The sequence below is a fragment of the Protopterus annectens genome, chromosome 9.part0 (assembly GCF_019279795.1).
Source record: "Protopterus annectens isolate FY-2018-M chromosome 9.part0, PAN1.0, whole genome shotgun sequence".
Classification (NCBI taxonomy): Eukaryota; Metazoa; Chordata; order Ceratodontiformes; family Protopteridae; genus Protopterus; species Protopterus annectens.
In genome coordinates this window covers 649,792,174-649,817,770 of record NC_056743.1, presented here as the reverse complement: position 1 = coordinate 649,817,770, position 25,597 = coordinate 649,792,174, and the positions used below count along the sequence as shown (strand labels likewise).

The 25,597-nt window shown below is 36.6% G+C and overlaps 1 protein-coding gene across 1 annotated transcript in view; it reads right to left on the bottom strand.

Annotated features, from left to right (window-relative positions):
* MSH5 (mutS homolog 5) overlaps positions 1-25,597 on the bottom strand; it is a 2,353,005-nt gene that overhangs the window by 329,963 nt on the left and 1,997,445 nt on the right. Inside the window, exon 25 of the mRNA XM_044083236.1 lies at positions 11,290-11,364. Within this exon, the coding sequence (XP_043939171.1) occupies positions 11,290-11,364 (75 nt within the window). The remainder of the gene's footprint in view (positions 1-11,289; positions 11,365-25,597) is intronic.

Genomic DNA, 25,597 nt, shown 5'->3' with positions numbered 1-25,597 from the left:
AAATAGGAAACCCAATAGTTTATATTCCACTCGATTTATTAGCAAAAAAAAAACAATAGACATTAACGCTTTTAAAATACAACAAATACGCGTTTTCGTCCTCAATATTCGGACTTCATCAGCTACATAAGAATTTAATACCATTTATCCCTTATATATCCAAATTAAAAAAAATTAACCAATAGAATGTTAACTAAGCATTTAAATGGGCAAACCAACATTCTCTCTGGGCTCATAAATATTCATGAATCAATATTTAAATGTGTTTCATTACTACAGAAAACTTGTCAACTCAATAATATTATTTAAAACATAAATATATTTAATTCATATGTTTCCATACATTTATAAATAAATACATAAAAACATTAAATAAATATGATATAAATATATAAATATTGATAAATAAAAACTACATATAAAATCTAATAATGACTAGCTCCCTCTACTGTAGAAATTCATAATTGCCATTAAATTCTACTGGCTCTTAGTTTTAATAGTGGCAAAATTGTTAAAAAATCATTAAGACCTGCTTTTTTCCCCGCATTTAGGGTAACTTGCCACCATAATTCTTTACTTTCTAAAATTTCCTCCCAGGGACCCCCTCTGGGGTCCTGTCTGATTTGTTCTAATACAAAAAAGTAAAAATTATATCCTACACAAACCTTGGAATGTTTATAAAGTGCATAAGTGTCTTTTGCTTTTAAAATGTTGTAGGTATGCTCATATATTCTTTTTCTTCATGTTCTTTCAGTTTTACCTACGTAAAATGATTGACATTTTTGACATATCACAAGGTATACCACTCCTTTAGTATCACAACAATAAAAACCATTACTTCTAATCCATCTCTTTCTACTCTCAAGGTAAATTTCACCTTCATTTATAATATAGGGGGCATTGATTACACCTTCCACATTTGTATGTCGCTATTCTTCTATTTCCTATTGGTAATATATTAATACTTGACCCATTAATAACTCTATTATTACTATTTTCCAGGATTTTTCTTATACTATGGGAATTTTTATATATCACCTTTGGGGTTATTTTAGATATTTCCTCAATATCTGTAAGTGATACTAATTTTTCCCATTCCCTCTGTAAAATATCCCTCATCTTATAATTAGTAGCATTAAATTCGACCTCTAAACCTCTTTGAAACCCCTCAGATAGATTTTCATCTATTTCCTCCCTCTTGGATATTCTTATTATACCCTATGCCTTTAATAGGCCTAAATCTGTCTATTCTACCTTTTTCCACCTCATTCCTTATTTTAACAACAAACATTTTAGGATAACCTCTGTCTGTAAACATTTTCTCTAATAAATCACATTTTTTCACAAAATCTATATCCAAGCTAGTCATTCGAGAGCCCCTAACAAATTGCCCCTTTACTATGTGTCTTTTACAATGTAAAGGGTGGGTGCTATCATAGTGTAGGAAGGAATTACAAAAAGTAAATTTTTTCGAAAGACTTTAGGTTTCACATTTTTGATTTATCTTATATATTTCCACATCTAGATATTGCAAACAATCATGGGTGATGTTATAAGTAAATCTCAAGAAGCTAGTGGTATTATTTAAATGATCCATAAATTCCATAAATTACTCCTGTCCACCAGTCCAGAAAATAACTATGTCATCTAAAAATCTGCGGTATAAAATCCAAAATTTCTGAAATTTAGAATTTAAAATAAATTTCTCCTCCCATTTGGATAACACAATATTTGCATACATGGGAGCACATGCTGCACCCATAGACACACCTTGTGTTTGCTGAAAGAATTCACCATTGAAAATCAGGAAATTGTATTTAAGTATTATCTCCATAAGACCTATACTATTTTTTTCATTTTGAGTCAGCTCTTTATCCTGTAATATAGTTTCTTCAAACAATTGCATACCTTTGTCGTATGGTATACTTGAAAACAAATCCACTATATCAATGGTGATAAACAATAAGTTGTCCATATACATCTCAGGTGTGAGTTCTTTTAGTAAATCCCAGGAGTCTTTAAGAAAAGTTCTATTATTTACCCATATGTGCTTGGTTTTTAAATCCACATATTTTGCCAGTGGTAAAGTTTTAGAACTATCCGCAGAAACAATTGGTCTGAGGGGTGGATCTATTGGATTTTTATGAATTTTAGGTATGCCAAAGATAATAGGTATCTTTGGCTTACCCACGTATAGAAACTTAAAGATAGAATCATCTATAACTTTTTCATATACCATATTATACAATAGCATATCTATTTTTTGATAAGCCATATTCACTTCATTCTTGGAAACGCAAGCATATTTCTTTTCATCCCTTAATATTAAATTCATCTTTCCTTCATAGTATATATTCTCCATGATCACAATACCCCCTCCCTTATTAGGTTTCATAATTCTAACCTGGTGGTTGCCTCTTAACTCATTTAATACCTCAGTTTCTTCCTTGTTAAGGTTATAAGAATATTTATTTTTATCCTGCAATTTTCTAACTTCGTTCTCAAGTATTACTTCAAAATGTTTTAATTGAGGGTGTAAAGGTGGATTAAATGTAGATTTTCTTACTAGTCTTTGATTTACTCTATTATTTTTCTTAATATTGTTTCTCGAGGCAAAAACTTCCAAATTAATCTTTCTCACAAATAGTTTGATATCAAGCAATGTCTTAGTGAGGTCTCCTTTAATATAGGGTATACATTTTAACCCTTTACTAAGCAATTTAAAATGCTCCTTGGTAAGTGGTATACTACTAAAATTATAAATAGAAAATCCTTGATATGTATTTTTAAAACTTTCCACAGAAATTTCTTCCTGTTTGTCACATGTCACACTGAGAAAAGGGGTAAAACATTCTAAAATCTCCCTCTCCCTCTCCCCCCCCCCTCATTTGAAAATTTCCTGTATTTACACCCTTTTGGTTATAAACTTGTTCAGCTCCTCTCAAGGGTGGAAATTCTGTGTCATATTCCATATCATTCCATTCATTTGTCTTGTTATAATTATTACTCCTCTTCCCCCTTGTGTTAGTACCATACATGTCCCACTTGGTATAGGGTGGCTTGGGATAACTAGTTTTACTTTCTTACTCTTGTATATCCCTATTTAACTTACCCATCTTACGTTGAATTAAATCATCACACTTATTATCTATATCTTTTCTTATTTTAAAATACTTATCACTTTCTTCTTTGATACCAAAAATCAGGTCTTCCTTAATAAATATATCTAGTTCCTCTATTTCTTTTTTAAGTATTTCTTGCTTTCTATCATTTTCTTTAATAATAAGTTTCAACACTTCCAGCACACATTTGTTAAAAACTTTAAGTAAATTCTCATGAAAATCAGAGCCCACTTGGACGTTATTCGGGTATTTATATACCCTAAGTCCCTTTGGTACAATTTCTCTACTCAAACATTCTCTTAAATAAGCATTTTCAATACTATACGTTCTATATTTAGTCATCATTTTAGTTAAATTATCCAGTTTAACAACATAAGAGTCACCATTTGTTTGCCCACAAGACACATTGTTGTCCATTTTAAAATGAAAGTCTTTCTGTAACCATTCATTCGTAGTTTTCACATTTGTTTTTACAGTACCTGTAGGTGCTAGCGCAGAAGTAAGCGTTTTAGATCTAGCACCTAAGTCCATAAATGAATCCTTTTTCGCCTCCTCGCCCTCCATTTCCGTTTCAAAAATCTTCGGTGTGGCTGCTGGATTGAACGGACTACCATTAAATACTACAGGGTCGCCGGCATCTCCATTTTCGCCCATAAGCTCCCTTTTTCTTTTGTGATGGTGCCCAGTAAACCCTTCAGTTCCATTTCCAGCTGCAATACAAGTATTACCACATCCAGGAAGTAAGGTGTGACACAGAGGTGTGAGTAAATCTATGAGTTCAGTGAGTTGGCCAATCAATTTCCTAGATTGTCCCAACTCTTCCTGTCCTTGCAAACTCATCTAAGGCACAACGTCAAGGCTTCCTGATAGCTCTTCCACAAAAGTAAACTGATAAAAACCAAGTGGAAGCACTCCAAAGCCACAAATAAATCCAAAAAAGAGAGTGCAGCGAGCCAAACAGGAAACCCAATAGTTTATATTCCACTCGATTTATTAGCAAAAAAAAAAAACAATAGACATTAATGCTTTTAAAATACAACAAATATGCGTTTTCGTCCTCAGTATTCGGACTTCATCAGATACATAAGAATTTAATACCATTTATCCCTTATATATTCAATTTAAAAACAATTAACCAATAGAATGTTAACTAAGCATTTAAATGGGCAAACCAACATTCTCTCTGGGCTCATAAATATTCATGAATCAATATTTAAATATGTTTCATTACTACAGAAAACTTGTCGACTCAATAATATTATTTAAAACATAAATATATATAATTCATATGTTTCCATACATTTATAAATAAATAAATACATAAAAACATTAAATAAATATGATATAAATATATAAATATTGATAAATAAAAACTACATATAAAATCTAATAATGACTAGCTCCCTCTACTGTAGAAATTCATAATTGCCATTAAATTCTGCTGGCTCTTAGTTTTAATGGTGGCAAGATTGTTAAAAAATCATTAAGACTTGTTTTTTTCCCCGCATCTAGGGTAACTTGCCACCATAATTCTTTACTTTCTAAAATTTCCTCCCAGGGACCCCCTCTGGGGTCCTGTCTGATTTGTTCTAATACAATAAAGTAAAAATTATATCCTACACAAACCTTGGAATGTTTATAAAGTGCATTAGTGTCTTTTGCTTTTAAAATGTCATAGGTATGATCATATATATTCTTTTTCTTAATGTTCTTTCAGTTTTACCTACGTAAAATGATTGACATTTTTGACATATCACAAGATATACCACTCCTTTAGTATCACAACAATAAAAACCCTTACTTCTAATCCATCTCTTTCTACTCTCAAGGTAAATTTCACCTTCATTTATAATATAGGGGCATTGATTACACCTTCCACATTTGTATGTCCCTATTCTTCTATTTCCTATTGGTAATATATAAATACTTGACCCATTAATAACTCTATTATTACTATTTTCCAGGATTTTTCTTATACTATGGGAATTTTTATATATCACCTTTGGGGTTATTTTAGATATTTCCTCAATATCTGTAAGTGATACTAATTTTTCCCATTCCCTCTGTAAAATATCCCTCATCTTATAATTAGTAGCATTAAATTCAACCACTAAACCTCTTTGAAACCCCTCAGATAGATCTTCATACAAACCCACTTCTCTACTTCAAACTAAAACTCCTATCCTCTTCAATGAAACATCATATTCCCAAAGCATTATTGTACTTCTCACAAAACTCTAGGAGTAAATCCAAACCTCTGCTGTCATTCCCCTTTGACTACTTATGCCTAGCATGAGATATACACCCCAATCCAGGACCTATTACTAGCAGCAATCCATCTCCCCCCATTACCACCCATACCACTGACCCTAACTAGCTCAAGCTGTTGACCATCAATGCCCAGAGTCTAAAACAAATTAGACAACTTTCACGCTTGGCTATCCCATACCCAACCTGACATAGTAGCTGTCTCTGAGACATGGCTAAAACCCAATATTTCTGAAATCCTACCCCCAGGGTTTCACGCTCTTAGACATGACCGCCTAAAAAAGAAGGGAGGAGGAGTAGCTTTAAACTATGCTAGTCTACTCTCCATCACTCCCTACCAAAACCCTATTACTCAGTTCAGCAATGCTGAACTAGTCATAGGAAATCTCAAACTAAATAACCAGAAAAGCATTTGTGTTATAGCCCTCTATATCCCCCTCTGGAAACAATATAAATACACTTGAGGAAATTCTTCTATGGGCCTCAAATAATATCAAGCTTGATACATACATCCTAGGAGATCCTAGGAGATGTAAACACTGACTGGAACAAAATTACAGCCAATAATCCAACTATTTCTATCAGGCTATGTAAATCCACGCAACTCACAAATGCTATTACCAGACCCAACAAAAAGAACCCCCCAGGCTCCATACTGGACTGGATTCTTATCTCCCACCCAAATAAAATCTCCCACACTGGCACCTTACCAGACTTCATCAGTGATCACTTGCCAGCCTTCATTCATAGAGCAACCCTCTCCTCTCCTCACCTGCACCAATATATCCATACTCGGAACCTCAAAAACTTTAACCCCACAACGTTCTTCAATTCTCTCAAAATGATAAATTGGGACACCCTAAAAACTCTTCCTCTAGATAGTGCTGTTGAATTCTTCAACTCAACCTTCTTAAATACTCAACTCCCAAGCCCCTCCAAGAATAAAATGTATAAAAACCAATTCCGCCCCTTGGCTTACTAAAGATACCAAAATACTCCTGCAACAGAGGGACAAGATCTGGAAACTCTACCATCATAATTTGCACCCTGACACCCTTCTTCAATATAAACAACTCCGCAACTTAGCCAAAAAACACATTATACAAGACAAAAAAGCATACTATACCAAACTCCAGTCTAATCATTCCTCAAACCCCAAACAATTTTGGAAATCCATCACCTCTCTTCTCAACCCAGGCACCAAATACAACCCTTGCCCTGACACCAGAAAATTTGACCCAGAAATAGCTACTCTGTTCAAATCTTTCTTTACTAACTCTATAGCAGAACATTCCCAAACAATACCACCTCTCCCCAACTCAAACCCTCTGCCCAACCTTCCATCTCAAACTCTCCTCCCATATTCCATCTCAAACCAATCCCCACCTTATATATAAAAAAGACTTCTCTCTAAGCTTAAGCCTTGCTTCAATGTCCATGACAACATCCCCTCTCTCTTTCTAAAAATTGCAGCAGACAGCATCACCATCCCTATTAGCACACTCATCAATAGATCCATACAAGAATCATGTGTCCCCAAACTGTGGCATGCAGCCTTTATCCTACTCCTCCCATAAAGGCAGCAAAAATAACAACATCTCCATCTTCCGACCCATAGCGATTCTCTCCCCTATTTTAAAATCTCTTGAGAAATGCATCCACCTCCAGCTCATGCCATTCCTTACAGATAACCAACTCCTCACCTCAACACAATATGGGTTCCGTCCTGGACATTGTAAACCATGCCTGTGACTCTGGAGAACTTGTATCCACTGTCCTCCTTGACCTCTCCAAGGCTTTCGATACAGTCTCCCTCACAAACCTTCTTCACCTACTTTCTAATCTTAACCTCTCATAAAACACCATTACCTGGTTCAGCAGCTACCTCTCTGACAGATCTCAGGCAGTAAAATGGAAGACGGGTACCTCATCCTTCCTTCCCAACCCAACCGGGGTACGCCAGGGATCCATACTTGGCCCTATGCATTTCAATATCTTCATTAATGATTTCCATTCAGCCAATCATAACACTAAGATAGTACAATATGCAGATGACTCAACTTTAGTTTGCTCTGCATCAAACCTCCCTGAGCTCCAAACAAAAACTCAAACCGCCTTCTCAACTACTGAGAACTAGATGCTTCAAAATCATCTCTACTTGAATGCCAACAAATCCAAAATCCTACTATTCACTCCTTCAAAATCTCTCGCCCTCGACAAAACCTCTTTCAAAATTACAAGCCATGCCAACTCCACTATAGAAGTTCTTCCTTTTGCTATACTTCTTGGAGTTACTATTAATGAACACCTAAAATTTGATAACCATATTCAGCTAAACATTAAGAAAACCCATCAGAAACTTGGCATGCTGTACAGAAACTCCCACTTCCTCTCCTCTTCTACAAGACAGACCCTCACCACTACCTACTTACTACCTTCACTAATGTATGGTGCTCCTCTACTAACCACCATATGTTCCTCCATCTCCTCTAAACTAGAAACCTGTTACAACAAAATCTCAAAGTTCGTCACAACTTCTAAATACTCCATTCACCACTGTATACCTCTCCACCAGCTGCAATGGCTAGAACTTCCCAACTACCTTGACTACCTCCAACTCATCACCACTCACAAGCTTATTTTTAAACCAGCTATATGCCCAGCACTAACAAACATCTTACCACTACATACCCCAAACAGAACTCTAAGATCTGCCCACCAAAATCTTATCTCTATATATAAACCAAATCATCCCGCTGGTCAGCTTCTCCTATCCTTTTCCATAGCCAAAATATGGAATTCTTTTCCTCCATATCTAAGAATTCTGGAGAACTTTGAACACTTCAAAACCCAGCTCCACTCTTAAACTCTCCCATAAATGGAAATGCAATTGCACTCTACCTACCTAACCTGATTAATACTTTAATACTTTCATTACACACAAAGTTTGTTCTTCCTTACACGTTACAGATTAACCCTATGTACTGCATCTTGTTAATGCTACCTCTACATCACTCTCAGATGATTTAAACCTTGTATTAATTTAACTCGCTATGACTGCTCTCAACCAGTAAACAGGTAAATATGTATTATACTATATTTGTCTCTATGCTGCTGCTTAACTTTGCTTAGATTTTGCCATTTTGTATGTACAATTTTGCTTACTTTGTTTTTGTATCTACTGTGTATTGTACTTCATATTATGGAAATTGTACTATGTTTTATTGGAGCTTTTCTCCCCAGGCCTCCACTGAAAATGGGCTCCATGAGCCCAGTGGACCTCCCCGGTCATCAAACTGGAAATAAATAAATAAATAAATAAATTTAATATCTTGAAACAGAAACCTGCCAGTCCACCAATTCTAAGGTACTATGATGTTCACAAACAAGTTACTCTTTCCTGTGATGCCTCTACATTTGGTCTAGGTGCAGTCATTCTTCAAGAGAGTAGAGCAGTAGCCTATGCATCGAGAACTTTTAAACAAACTGAGATGCAGTATGCCCAGATTGAGGAAGAGCTTTTGGCAACTACGTTTGCATGTTCAAAGTTTCATGATTATAATTATGGCTGACTTATCCTGATCAAAACTGACCACAAACCTCTAGTTACTATTTTGATAAAGCCTATGCATACAGCTCCTGCTAGATTGCAACACATGATGCTCAGATTGAAAAAGTACAATTTCAGTCTTGTCTACATGAAAGGCAAACTTCTTTAGCTTGCTGATATCTTATCCTGATCACCAAGGAAAACCACAGAACAGCATGACAATGAACAAACTGATTTTGAAGTCATGGCGGTGCAAAATTGTTCTTCCACACATCAAGATGAGTTGAGAACCCCACAGCTTCAGATCCAGTTTTCCAGAAGCTCAACCTCTATCAGTCAAAGATGGCCTTCAAAGCAATCTTGTTTACTTTACCAATAGATGAGCAGCAATCATACAGAGATGAGATTTTGTCAGATAATGGCATCATCATGAAAGGTCCTAAAGTGACTGTTCCAAAGTCCTTACAATAAGAGTACATTAACATCTTGCATCCTGGCCACCCAGAACTGACTCTTCCAAAAGAAGGGCGAGAGAACTAGTATTTTGGCCTTCTATGTCAACAAAATATTGAGAAAGTACTTTCATCTTGTTCAGTTTGTAATAGTACAAAGCCACATCAGCAGAAAGAACTACTTCAGTTAAGCCACACTCCTGAACTACCTTGGTCAACAGTAGCCACAGATATCTTCGAGTGAAATGGTCAACATTATCTGGTGTTAGTAGATTCTTATTCAAATTGGTTTGAGATTGACCTCCTTCTTAATCTAATGTCCAGTACCATCATTACCAAGTTGAGGAGACACTTTTCTCTCCATGGTAGCCCACAGAGAGTCATTTCTGACGGTGCACAGTTAACAAGTCAGCAGTTCAGACAGTTTGCAGAAGCATCAAAAGCATAAAAATTGGCAGGCTGCCAGATAAACACCAAAAAGAAGTGTGGGACTTTGTTCATGTTACAAGTAGTCCTGAATACCCTCAGTCAAACAGCTTGGCTGAACGTGCGGTTCGGAGTGCAAAATAGCTGTTAGAGAAATCCAAACGGGACAGTACTGATGTTTTTCTAAACTTGATAATCTCAGAAACACTCCTCATGATAAACATCTTGGTTCACCTGCCCACAAACTTATGTCAAGACAAACCAGAGCCACATTACCAATCATCAGCAATTTATTGGTTCCATGTGCTAAAAGCAACACAGCAGTGAAAGCCCAACTGTTGAAAAAGCATTTGTCCCAGAAGTCCTACTAGGACAAGACCAGCAAACCACTTCCTTCATTGAAAAAGGGGAGACAGTGAGAATGCAGACATCAAAAGGTTTTGATCACATCAGATTTGTGGAAAGTTTGTGTCAAGAGCCAAGATCGTACATTGTGGAATAACAAGGAATGGAATTCAGATGAAACCGAAAGCATTTGTTACCAGTAACCGAACCACTGTTACAGCATTTTGCCTGTGACAAAGACTCTAATTCTTTGAGCAATTTATCTAATGTTCCTGTTCCAGAGGGCATTCCATCAGCAATCCCTATTCCAGAGAAGAAGCCTGAAAGTACTAGAGCAGAACATTTGCCACTGACTGTCCCTGTTGCTAACCCCAGTCCTAATTATTACATTACAAGGTCAGATTGGATCTCAAAACCTAGTTCCAATACATGGAAACCTGGACATGACTGTTGTCTTCTTTATTAGTGTCTGTATAAATTTCATACTTTGGGAAATGTCATTTGTTTATATCAGACAGCTCAGTAAAGATGGAGGATGTAGATCAGACTGTATATGATATATCTTTAAGAAGCATTCCAGTCAGAGGGCACGTGCATATAAGTACTGGGCACGTGCAAGTAAGAGTGCCATTTTAAGTGGAGCAGCCAGAGTGAGAGCATACAAGTATGTAGTCAGTCAAGTCAGTTAGATAGTTTAAGTTCAATGTTCCTGCCATCCATCCTAATGTGTTTGTATACAATAAGCTACTTAAGCGAATGCCCAAGTCTCATAGTTTCAGCGGCCTTCCTAGAAGAAACACCAGAGGGAAGCTAGATGGGCAAGCTATGTTAATGAACACTGAGGTCAGCATCTGTTATCAACCCTAGGTGTGGTCCAAACTAAATAACTACTAAAAACTTGGCTAAGCCAATCATTGTGTCATCTATTTTTCTTGTTACAACTCAACCTGCAAGATCATCTCAAAGTAAGATCTAAACATTTGATACTTACAAAAAAGCCATACACCTCATTTGAATGAGAATTTTAAAATACATGCAAAGTAGCACCTAGAAATGTTCATCTCCTTTAACCTTGTTCAGATCCATGGTAAAAATATTTCTGTACTGTATCTGCTTAAACACTCACAGTATTTGTTCCTTTACCAAACTCATCGATCAGGACTACTGATCTGTCAGTAGCATTGTTCACTGCATTTGCCACCTAAGGAAAATATAAAAGCCATTAAAATATATAAAATGCATTAAAATAACTTCAAAACGTATGTCAGAGATAAATAATATTGCCGCTTGTATTACACAGGTACACATATATGCATAAAACTCACATTATTATATAAAGACACGACTATATATATTCATTGATTCACTAGGCAGTTGAGCTGGGTGGATCATTTGTAGCCTAGGCACAGTGGTAACCCACTAAAAATTGCCCTTTTCCATAAGGTCAGGGAGGAATATCTAGAGGATATTTGCAATTTCACATCCACTCATCCTGGTAGAATTTAAAGAAGAACAGGGACCTATTTTTGTTTAATATGAAGAGGAAGACTGTTGCAACTAGAATTTCTAGTAAGGCAAATCTATCTCCCCCAATAAATTCTGTTTATGATGTGGTAGAAATTTAGGTCTCTGGTAATGTACTGTGGCATGTTTTATGGATATGAAGAAGGTCAAACAGAAGAGGGTAATTTTAAGCCTTGTAAGTAAAGCAGACTCCTTCCTCTTAAAGCCGTCTGTATGAAACACAGAAGATGGATAGGGCTTTAAAGTCTTCTACAAAGGATAAAGTACTCAGAACACTGATTTTCTTAGTAAGGAAGCACCATGTTCTTTCAAGTCAGGTCAAGTATATGGGGGTCACAGAGGATTCTCATCACTCTTCGCCTATATGCATTGGCATAACTCAATCCTTAATTTCACTCCCCCCAGGATTTCACATCTGGATATGCACACCTCTATTAAATTAGTCAGGAAGCCTACCGTAAGACGCTTGTTATTGCACAGTTATTTAAGACTGCATGAATGTTACTGTGTTACTTACTGTCTACCAATAAAATGATGTGTAAATAATTATTAATCTGCAGAACTGGCAACAAGTTTGTTCATTGCAAATGCATTTTCTGGTTTGGACTGCTCATACTAGTTAGTGTTGCTATAGTAACTAAAGTGTTTATGCTGTATTGCATCTATTAATATCTATAGGCTCAACAGTAGCTAGTTAGATTTAATTTTGTTGTAGAAGCTGATGCATTCAAACATCTCCTTTTACTTTACATTCTAAATATTAACTGCCTGCTATTTTCTACTCTATGGCTATCCCTTCCTTCCCTATGTGTGTTCTTTGTTTTATTCTTCCTCTCTAGGTACTTACTTGAATAAGAATTTATCTGCCAAGGTTGCTGCTGTTTTCTGGTGACATAGTACCCAAATACATTTTTAAGATTCTCCTCAGCTGTCCCACTCTTACTTCAATAAAGGGTCTCACAAAGCATATGCTGTCCTGAGATCAATATTTATGGCTAGAACTGTTAATGTAATGTTTGTTAATATGTGGGCTACATAGTTTTGTAGTACATGGTAATACAAAGTGATTAGCACATGCATATGAGCTGAATGACTGGTACTGGAAAAAAATCACCTCCCAGTTGGCAGATTTTGTAGTGTGTCAGTGTCTACTGGAAGCACTCATTCCTCAATAATATTACTTTTACTTGGATTTTCCCTAGTCCATTCCCCAGCCATTTATTCCCTTGATGTGTCAGCTGCTCCCCATCACACTTCCTCTTGGGCTTTCTATAACCACCTCTGCTACTACTATTTAGACCTGGTACACCCCATAGATTGCTAAACAGCAGTAGCCTCATCTGTGAGAGATGATGTCCCATTTTACACATCTCTGCCCTTTATTTTTTTTTTTTTTTTTTTTGTGCTTTTTTTTTTAATTTATGTCATTTTACTGCTATCAAGACAAACCGCTTCTGTTACAGGCTTCCACTTACCTGTTTACACTGGCAGAACTGATTTATTTATCGACATTTGATTAATGGGAAAGTCTGACTGGGTAGAAGACCATTTTCAGCAGAAGCCCGGGGAGAAAAGCTCCAAATTATTACAAAATATTTTAAGAACAATCATTTTACAATCTTCAAAAACATCTGCAGTTTAAATTATTACAATAAATTGGACATAATGTAAAAACATTGGCTAAGAATTGATATAAGTTATATGATAATCACTTAATGTTTAGAGAATTTGTAGACATTTTGCTTTAAGGCTTAACTGCACGTAAACAGGCTGACTGGCTCCAACTAATATGTTAGCAGTAGCATACTTCTCTTTCCTCCCATTCCCCAGCCACCTTTTGGATCGTGAAATTTAAACCACCCTCTCTCTTCCCCTTTAACATTATTCTACTACCTACTCCTAAAACTAAACAGCTCAAGTCTTAAGAACAACAGTCCTCCCATTTTTATCTGCATGGCCAGTTCACGTCTCTGTATATTTAGACTACCTATCAAGTTCTATGGGATTAACACATCCCCCTCCCTTCATTACTAAGCTGATCATGCTCTCTTCACTCAGTTTAGGCAAACTGTAGGAAAACTCTCCACCAGCTACTAGTCCAATCAATGTAATCCTTTCTTATCTAATACTCCACAAATAAGCTCACCAAAAATACTTGCAACTCAAATCTACAATGTGAAAGCAACTGCAATACTCTCAAGCATAAACTGCACCACTTTACCAAAAGAAACGTAACACCCTTCCACATTACAACTCACTAAACTAGACCACCCACACACTAAACCTAGTTCTCCCCCTCTACTACTGTAACTAACACTCACTTTTATTCAAATCATCCATTATTACCACAACTAACTTTTACACCATGCCGCTTTCCTACATTCTTTTTCAGCTATATATCTCAGAAATCCAAGACTCACAATAATATATAAACAAAACAAGCATACCTGCATTTCACCATCTTGCGCACAACTCTAATCGACATTCTTCTCATCCTAGGCCACATTCAAACCAACCGTGGACCATATCATCCTTACCTCCTTGATAAAAATAAAAATGACTACTGTCACACCCACACTCCCATTTAAAGGTGCTTTATTAAATTCAAAAAGCTTATGAAAAAAAATAGATCAACTTGACACATTTCTTATAACTCACAGCCCTGACTTCATAGATATTACAGAAACGTGGGTTTCAAAATTATTCATTCAAGCTAGCCATCACTCTCCTGGATAAAAACATGCTTTGAATACCCGGAGAGGAAAAAAATGGAGGGGGAACTCTACCACTAATCAAAACTAATCTTAAAAACTTCCTTCTTACACAATGTGCTTCTAAAAAAGCTGCATACCCTAGATGGCTAATTCTGAAATTTCACCTAACTAACCATCATTCCTTACCAATAACCCAGAGGCAAAATCACACTCAAATAACACCCACAAACTCAAACACCTCTTAGACAAACTACTATGGAAGTAAGCTATTATCAAAACTATCCCCAAATTTTCCAAACCAGCACCCACAAATGACTTCTGTCTCGTATAATTATACTCTCCTAGCGGTAAATTATTCAAAAATAATCTATTCCAACTCTAATTATTTTTGGTCTTAAAGAAGCTTCTTCTCTAACCAACATGACTTCTGAACTGGCCAAAGCACTCAGACTCCACTCTTCACGTGTACACACTATATCCTATTAAACATGTGCAATGGCAACTTCAATAGGGAAAACCTCATCAACCTGATAAAAGCATTGAACCTAGTACACCATTCCCTCTCACTCTAAGAATACAATAAGCAATTAAGTCCTTCAGTGGTTCAGAATCTTTAAAACTGACAGACGCTTCTCTACCAGAATATGGAACTCCAATTCACCAACTTTTCCTCTTAGTACATTTCTTTCACATCTGCTGTTTTCCTTAATCAACTCTCTCAGGATGACCTTCTGCACATTTCTATCATGGAATCTATCCTATATGGTGATGATATGGTTCATAGGTAGGTACTAGGCTATCGGCCCAAGGGCCTACGTAAGCCTAGCCAGCAAGGTTCCATAGCTTACACCACCCAAGAAAGTTACTGATTCCATTGCTCAGACTCCCTTAAGAAAATATTACTTAAAATTATTTTCCAACTAAAGCAGTATTTTTTTTTTTTTTTTTACAATATCAGAATTTTCCTGTCAGAGACTGCTGTTTTTAGCTATAAAGATTTCTTCAGCTAAATAGAAGCTATTTTTAAAAAAATATGTACTTCCTATGTACTGCTTCTGTAAACTTTGAAATGTGTGACTTAACATTTTCATTTGGAACAGGCAGGAATCTATTTTATAGTGTAGTGCTTGAACGCACTTTTTGACTACCTGCCACTTTTCTGTCAGTGTACTTGAAGGGTTGAAGTTACTTGGACAAGATTTTTCAAGCTGCTTGTGCATTCACTTTGTGTAGGGACAGAGGATAGAAGTGTGAGTATAAATGCTGAGTGTGAAAGCTATGTGACAACTTATCTCCTGACTGCTTCTCACATCTCATCCTTGGCTACAGAATGGATACTTACTCAGTCCAGTTGCTCCCTCTGCTACAGAACCTAGAAAGAAAGATACTTACTAAGGAGCTCTTCCCTGTATCATGGGTTAAGTGTAAAGTGTAAACCTCAGCCAATAGAGGGTGAACCTACAGTGGATAGTTGCTTCTCAGACAATTCACATACATCTCCTGCCTCCTCTGGTTTTATCCTTTCAGCCATGTCTCCTTCAGCTGTTCCAGTGTCCACTCTTGGCATGGGAAAAGCATGTTCTCTAGCTCTGGGATACAGTATGGGAGATTATTCTCAGGATAACCAAAGTAAGAGACCACTAATCCAGGCAGACAGTCATCCTATGAGTCGGTCTTCTTCCAAAGAAATTCCTGTAAAGAAAAAGTAAAAGGTTAGACGTTCACCTCAAGAAGTTGTAACTGATAAGAAATTATATTCTTACTTTGGCTAGACATATGTTACAGGCTATGAATCCTGGTATCTAGACACTATTGCAAGTGGGCATTCCCAGTAAAAAAATTCCCAAGGAAACAGTCTGATGATTTTGATAATGATGCAGATAGGGCTTCTTCTCCTGCATATACACAAGCCTAAATCTCAGATAGTGTGGAAAGTATAACACTTATCCTACTGTGGAGGACATGTTATTTTAATCAGACCAAAGCTAGGATGAATGAGATATTTTTATGGGACCAACCACAAGTTCCCCCTGACCTAAGGAAATATTATGATAAGCTGCAAATGGATATACCCCATTCTTTATGCATCTCTTCTATACTGTCAGTTCTGGAGGACGTGTCAAATGTTGCCTGTAATTATACTGACACTTGGCAACCATTACCTAAAAAGACAGATAAAATGTATAAAATGCCTCAGACTAATACACTGATTTTCTCTCACCATAGATCTTATCCAGCATCCATATCTAATTCTTCTCCAGCTGGTAACAGACTGATCCTGAACACTAACTCTTCCCTACTGACAAAGAGGGGAAAGTGATGGACTACCTAAGAGAGAGAAAGTTTTCTCCTTCCAGTTTAGCTTTCAAACTTCATATGCAGTGCTACACAGACAGTTTGAGGGAATTTTCTGCATCACCTACTAATGAATGTAGTTGCTCAGTAGTTTAGGAAATTTGCTTGGAAGTGTTTGCATAGGTTATTTCATACCTCAAGTGGACTTCAAAGAGTTTTTCCTCCTGACATTGCAAATGTTGCAGGTGTGATGGGGGAAAAAGATGCAACTGGGAACTGTTTCCCAGGAGCTGGAAGATGTTAAACATTCCCTGCAGGATACCTGTCAGAAGCACTGGGGGAGCTAATGACTGTAACTAAGCTGAACTGAGACATGGGATCTGAATTGCCTAGACATAGTAAGGCCTTATTAGGTTTAGTTCTATTGGCTGCCAAAAAAAGTAATTACTAGAACATGGAAATCAAAATCTAAACCAACTGTATTTAAAGTATTGAATATTTTAAAGAAATGAAAGAACTGCAAATGGGATCTTTAGAAAAAAGGAGAAGCAAAATACATAGAAATAAATGAAATTTGTGGTAGCAATACATGCAAAAGAGTTTACTATCAAATGGGTGATCGGACTTTGTGTGATTTACATTAGTCTGAAACGCCTCATTTGATAGCAACGAAAGAACGAAGGATGAAATGTAGAAATGTACAACAGCGACTGCAATACAGCATCCGTTGTTGTGACTTTCTACATTTTCAAGCAGTTCGCACTATAGGGGGATCAGGAAATGTACCCTTTCTCTCACTGTAGTGCAATCTCAGAGTTTGTATATATACAAGTAGTAGGGAATGTGGGGGTACAGCCCCTCACATGGGGGGGCAGGGGGGCTTGCCCCCTGCAAACATATTCTTTACTATGTACTGCACAGTAATTCAGTTTGCAGATTTGTGGTGAATGTTTGAATCATGTCAAATTTGAACATTCACCACTTCTGCATTTGACTTTTTGCTGTTCATAGAAACAATGATTTGCACAGAGTGCGATCGACAAAATGATAGTAAACCATGCAAAACAATGTTCAGGAAGATGATGATGATGAGGACAGCATGGAGTGAGATTTAAGGGAAGGCAAGAACTGAATTTATGAAATGATGGACTAAATTAGAGTTGTAAAAAATAGAACACATATATTTAATGTGTAATGTATATAAATGAATAAGTGTTAATATGTTTTTCTTTTCTATTAATGTATGTGTGCCTATGTCTTAAGTGACAATTTAAAAAAGATGCGTAAATATATATAAATCTTATAGGCTTCCTTCTTTCCCTAAGAAAGCAAACCTGACATATTCTGACAAATGGGGAACAAAAAAGAAGATAGCTGGAGGGAAATAATAAGAGCTAGGGATCCTTTAAAACAAGAGAGAGACCAGCAGTATAGAAGTATAATGCCAGCATTCTTTTCTCCCCATCCCTTCCCTCCACTTCAGACATCTCTCCAAATCTGTCACAGAAACTGGTTCTCAACATTCTCCTTTGGCAACAGATTGTGTTGAAGTCTAGGGTGTTAAAAGTGGTGCAGGAGGATTACAGATGGCACTGGATACAAACATCTCCTTTCAGTGGAAGTCTTCCCCACCCTCTGAACCAAACATAATATTTTCCTCAGGTTCTTCTCTCTTTACACACCTTGGATGCCATAAAATAAGTGCCTGTAAGTCAAAGGGGCAAACATTTCAGTTCCAGAATGTTTCTGTTACCAAAGAATCAGTCTTTTTAGAGGTCAATACTAAATCTGTCTTTTCTAAACCTGAAAGTGTTGGCACCAAAATTCAAAATAATGACGCTTCAGGTTTACCACCTCTCCTTCCTCCTACACGTTTCATAGTAACATCAGACCTAAAATATGCTTATTGTCACATTCCTACAGCCACAGGCTTTAGGAAATGTCTTGGAATTCTCTGTATCTGGGTCACATCATCCTGTCCGGTTCGACTCTCAGTTAGAGCGTCTTCTGCGTGGAGACATGTGTGAATGGGCGTACCTTCATTGAAGGTTGTGCATCAGGGCTGGTAACTTGGTAAGTAAAAATTAACTGCCAATCATTAGCAGACCGGAGTTCCGCTGTGGCGACCCCTAACTGGGAAAAGCCGAAAGTCACAACAAGCCTTTAGATTATCTACAGTTCTAAGGGTCTTTACAAAATGTATATCTCCAGTCATGGCTTAGTGCAGACTGAATGGCATTTACATATTTACTTATTTAGACAGCTTACTTATATTTGTAAAATCTTTGTTCAAATGTCAAGAGTCATTATTTGGGACTTCCAAGATGGATGCATATTGAGTAACAGCTTGTTTCTAGTTATCCCAGTGTGAAAACAGAAACTCAGCAGAGAAGGCCAGTAGACTTGTGTTTATGGGTAATTTTCAGTAATTGGCTAGTAGGTGCACTGCCTGGGTGCCAGGAATAATGAAATACAGACCTGGAAAAAATCAGCTACAAAAAGTGAGGAAGAAACACTGACTGGAGAAAATTCTGCAGCTGTTCAGCAAAAAGCAATACACCCTTCAGACATGACTTCCAATAACCTACAGGAAGATATAAGACAGCTTCATACAGACCTGGTTAAAATAAACAAAACACTGAAGGAGTATATCAACAAAAGGCTGGAAAATGGAAGAAGCTTTAAACAGATATTTAAATGAGATGATAAAGCTGCAAAAATCACAGTTCAAATTAAGAAAAGGCTGGCAGAATAGGAGACTGCTCAGGAAGAGGTGTTTCAAAAACTAATATAATTAGAGGGCAGAACACCTAGGGAAAACCTGAGGCTTTCAGCTATACCAGAGAAGCTGGAAGGAACAGACTATTAATTTTATGAAAGCACAAATAAGCACTTGGACTGGCATTCCACACCAGGAGTTGTTAGTTGAAAGGACACATCATGCATATGCTCCAAACCTGGCTATGAGAAAACAACCTAGATCTTTAATGGTAAACATGCAATCCTACCAGCAGAAGGAATGGATTCTGACAAAACTCTGGCAGAAGGAAAAAGTATTAAAAGTGGGAAGCAGCAGTGTGTTTGTGGAGAATGATTACTCATTGTACACCAGACAGAAGAGGAGCAAATTTATTCCACTATTCAGGGAATGTCGAGATGCAGGTGTGAGATTCAAACTGAAATACCAAGTGGTCTTCAAGGTATTCTTCCCTGGAGGGACAAATAATATTTATGCAGTACATGCTAAGGAGGAAATACAAAAGTTTGTCCAACACAAAATAAGATGTGAAACAAAAGGAGATTCTGCTTCTTGTTCTTCTGGTAATAAAGACCACAGAGGGACTGTACCTCTGAAACCTTTCCAAATTTTTCAACGGAAAATGCTGGCGAGAAGGAAGGGAGCACGAGAGATGACTACAAGAATCAAGAGTACGTTGAAAATGAAGCAGAGACAGGGTTTCTTTATACAGGATTACAATCCAATAATTATATTTGTGAAATATGACAGAACAGAAAAATCTGGAAATACTGGACTTTTCAGAATTTGTTGGACTTGTGGGAAACTATAAAGTATATGCCCTACTTCATGCCATTAATGTTCAGAAAAGTGCTTTGGGGAGGGGAAAGAGGAGTGATAAAGTTAACCAAGTAAAGTTTTTCTTTTAAAATAGTACTAATTTTGTGGCATGAGGTTTTTTAACTGTAATGGGGATTGTAAACAGGTGCTGCTGCTTTTTTTTTCTTTTCTTTCTCCCTTCTGTCTTTCTTCTTGTCCAATTTAAAGAAATGTAGGCACTGCAATGCAAAACAAAAAAAGCCTAGTTAAAAAGCATGATAAAAGAAAAAATTAATGTGCTTTTTCTCATTCTTTTACAGGGGAATGGCTGGATGAAAGACCTTAGACTGCTTGAGTAACAAGTTTTAAGAGAGAGTAAGTAAATGAAAAATAACACTGAATATTATGAGGCTTTTTTCTAGCAAATACGTGTATAATCCATGACAATTCTGCAGCTTGTCTTTATGTTTCCATGGCAACAATATGATAAAGAGAAACTGGCTGCCTGGTTCTCATGTCTCAATGGAGACAATCTGTATATATATATATATATATATATATATATATATATATATATATATATATATATACAGGTGTTTTTGATTTTTCTTTTTCTCCCTTCTTCTTCTCCCTTTTGCTTTGTTCAGTTTTAAGAAATGTAAGCAATGTAACCACAACAGTGTAAAAAATGGGGGAGGGGATAATGTCTGGTTAAGAAAGCATGACAAAAGAAAAATCAGTGTACTTTTTACCATGCTTGCATAGGGAAATGACTGGATTAAGACTATAGGCTTTATCCAGTTACAAGTATATTATAAAGCATGTAAATGGAAAAGAATATTAAATATTATAAGTCATTTTTTCTGGTAATCAACATATCCTTAGCAGGTTTGTGTCTGGTTTGCATGTCACTAGAAGACAATCTGATAAAAAGAAATGTCCTGGAGAAAGTATTTACTGAAAGCATTCAAGTGTTTTCTCAGCTGAGAGAGCTATAGATATAAAACAAAAAACAAACAGCACTTGCTAAAAGCACAGGCTCCACCATGCATCTTAGCATGACTAACCTTTCTTTTTTGGTTAACCCTAGCCTGTCTGGGTGGCTATAAGTTTAGAACTTTTGTTCTTAACAGGAAGCGAAAACTTCAATATTTGAAGATGCACATAGTTTTGTGTGTTATTAAATTAATAGGTTTTAGGTGGGTATTAAGGAGTTTTTTTTTTGAGGGCTTTCAATAAATCAATGTTATGTAAGTTGTGACATAGGATCAAAGGGATATGACAAGAAACAAGTGTATAAAAGATCAACCTGCCAAACAGTGTATGCATGTAACTTAAAAGTTGGAATTAGATGTTTAACAAAAAGCAGTTATACATAAAAGGTGGTAATAACTATATAAGAAAATTATGCTTTCTGTAATGTCTTTCAATCTAAATGGTCTTATTCATAAGTACAAAAAAGAAAGAGTAGTGAACTATATTAAAAAATGTAGAGTGGAAATAGCTATGCTGCAGGCGACACACCTGGAAAGAGACAAAAATGTGAATTTGATAAAGAAATGCTTTCCAGGATGGTTATTCAGTGGACTATCAGGGGCAAAGGAAAAGAGAAGTACTTATATTAACTGCAAGAGGAGCTCCAATAGTGATAGAAGAGGGCAAAAAAAGACAATAATGTAAGACATATTGTACTAAGGGGCTCTTAACAAGGGAGGAGGATTACACTGGCATGCATCTGTATTTCACCTAAAACTGCTATAATGGAGCTTAAGAAAACTATGTGAGAAATGATCAGCTTTCAGCATGGAATATTACTTACAGGTGGGGAGTGAAATTTGGTTTGCAATAGTGAAGATGAGTCTGGGAGACCTAGAAGGGAAAATATAACTAAGGAGGATAGATTTTTGAAGAGATTTATGAAAATGTTTGGCATGGAAGAAGTGAATTCAGTACAAAGAATTCAGAGAGAATTTACATATTAATCTGATATTTTACTTTTAAATATTAATGTAAGAACTATCAACAATAAAATCCATGATCGGCATGCTAACCTCTCCCTATACTCCCTTGATATTGTACTACTCACCAAAACTTGGCTAAAATCCACCACCCCCAACAATGAAATACTTCTACCAGGATATAATATCATACATGCAGAACGAATCAGCAAAAGAGGAGGAGGCGTGGCACTACTCTTTAAAAGCTGCCTCTCTGCAGAGACTTTAAATGAAAAAAACCCTAAACCTTAATGTTGAGGTAGTATTTGCTAAACTAAACATTAAACCCAAGAAACATATATACATTATAGGTACCTAAGTTGCCACCAGGAGATAATATCCAAACATTAGAAAATATACTACACTACAGCAGTAAATTATTACCTCAGGAAACAATTATTATGGGTGACTTCAATGTTGACTGGTTAGACTGCAACTCCCCAAAATCCAAAAATTGCATCATCCTGCACAGCTTCACTCAACACATCCAATCACCTACTAGGATTAATAAGACATCCAACAAACACTCCTCTCTAGATTGGATATTAACAAATAGGCCAGCTCTCTACTCCTACTCTGGCTGTCCTCCAGACAGTCTCAGTGAACACTTCCCAAACTAGTTACTTAGGAAATGAGCTATACCAACTAAACAAACTACATTGAAACAAATAAGAAACAGGAAACAACTGAACCTCAACAACCTTATAGATGTACTCAAATGCTGTAACTGGACACCCCTGAAACTTCTGTCCCCTTCAGGAAGCTATTTAACGCTTTAACTCTACCTTTCTACCTATACTAAACTCTCAGGTCCCTATCAAAGATATACATGTAAAATCAAACTATGCTCCTTGGTTAACGAAAGAAACAAAATCACTACTTAAATCTAGAGACAAGGCTTGGGCAAACTGAACCAAGACAAAGTCCCAACCTGCTCTCCAAACCTACAGTGAACTTAGAAACAAAGCAAAGCAGCAAATTAAGCAAGACAAAAAAAAATACTATTCAGAAATACAATCTAAGTACCACAATAAACCACAACATTTCTGAACAGCTATAAATAATATACGTCTACCAGGCAAAATCAGTATACTCCCTTCCACCACTACTAATAATACTGACATTGGCACTCATTTTAATAAATATTTTACCGAAACTATCATAGTACTGTCCTATAATCAACCCCCTCAACTTTTAGAACTACCACTGCCTCTTATAATATTAAATCCAGCTTATCCCTGCAACTGGTAGCTACAGAGACTATCAAAAAACTGCTTTAAAAGCTAAAACCCACATTAGCTGCTGACTACTTACCTGACGATTTCCTAAAACTAAGAGCAGACAGAATAGCCTATCCAATATAAATTCTTATCAATAGATCCATAGCAGAACAACAATCCCTCCCATTTGGAAAACCGTGCACATTATCCCAATACATAAAGGTGGCTGTTCAATAGATCACTCCACCTACCAATTGCAATAATATCACCACTGTCCAAAATAGTAGAGTCGCATTCATAAGCAAGTTACTGATTACCTGCATACTAACAAACTTCTAACCAATACTCAGCAAGGCTTTCGATCATTTCATAGTATATCCACCGCTCTAATGTCTTTCATCAATACTGTTAACTATCACAGGAGCAACAATATTTATATATCCTCTATCTTCCTTGATGTATCAAAAGCCGTTGACATGATTTCTCATAGTAAACTTTTAAATGTTCTCTCCAAACTAAACTTTTGTCATTCTTCCTCTGGTTCCAGGATTACCTTACTAGATGCCAGCAAGCAGTCTCATGGCAAAAGACTTTATCCCCCCTTCTACCAGTGACTCTAGGTATCCCCCTCAAGGCTCAGTCTTAGGCCCACTACTTCTCTCAATATTTACAAATAACCTCCACACTGCAACCCCAAAAGCCTCTCTCATCCAATATGCAGATGATTCAACAGTGATATGTGCTGCTCCCTCAATTCAAGAACTTCAACATTTAACACAACAGTCCTTTCTAGCAGCAGAAACCTGGCTTACAAATTCCCAATATCAATATTTATGGGGGCATGATAAAATGAAGTATTTAGGAGTATGGACTAGAAATGATTCTGCTGTGGTAGACAAGGATATGTGGGAGGAGACTAAACCGAAAATAATAAAAAAACTGAGAAACTAGGGGCTTTGCTATAGGGATATGGATAGTAAGATACAAGCAATTAAAATGTTTTATTCCCTTTAATCTTATACACAGGTCAGGCATATTTTTATCAACCAGAGGAGAAGCTGTGGATAGCAACTGAGAAAGAGCTGAAGGATTTTGTCTGGAAGAGGAAGATGGCAAGGGTCAAGTGGGATAAGATGATTCTTCCAAGAGAAGAAGGTGGACTAGAATTACCCAATTTTAGGGGGTATTTTAGAGCAACACAGTCAAGGCTATTATACATAGCACAAGCAGAAAACTATAACTTAAAGTGGAAAGGGATGATGATACGGGAGGCTCAAGAAACAAGGAGAGACTGGGATTTTGGATGCAGACTCTTAAGGAAAATGACAACAGTCATACAAAATATTCTATTCATAAAATAGCAGATAGTATTTTAAAAACTAAACTAACACGAGAATGGAGAAAAGAGATTCTGCCGATAGGGATTACTGCAGTTAGGGATATAGGCAACAGGGGGCTTGAATTTATTTGAGAAAACTGGCAAAGTAACCAAGTTACTGGAAGCAAATAACTAGAAAGGGAAAGACAACAGAATGGGAAGATGCCAAGAACTGATTTGGACTGCAGGTTAGAGACTGCCTTCCCCACCAAGGATTGATATCAGAGTACAGGCAAAGAGAAAGAAATGGGGTGGGTGTCTTAAATGAAAACCAGCACTGATAGAATTTCTAATATAATCTAGAACAGAAGCTGCCATTAAAAAATGAATAATTAGTACAGCATATAAAATATTGTATGAAAACTATAGGAATCATTCAGAGAAGCTTCAAAAGTAATGGGAAGAGAGACTGGATAAGCAATTCACAAAGAGACAACGGGAGATATATCTCCCAAATATGCAACAAAGTCTAGAAGATTTAAGATCTTTACCTGGAAGTGTTTACACAGGTATTTTTATACCCCAAGTAGACACCAAAGAATGTTTTTCTCAGGTGGAGAGTAAATACTGGAGGTGCAATGGGAAAGAAAGAGTTGGTTGAAAACATTTTTTGGGAGTATAATGAGTTGGCAGCCTTTAAAGATTCCCTGCGAACCACTCTGTAAGGGACACTAGGTAAGCAGACTGGACTGACTGGGGAGATGATTTTTTTTGAGCTATGATACAGAATCAGAATTGCTTAGACACAGT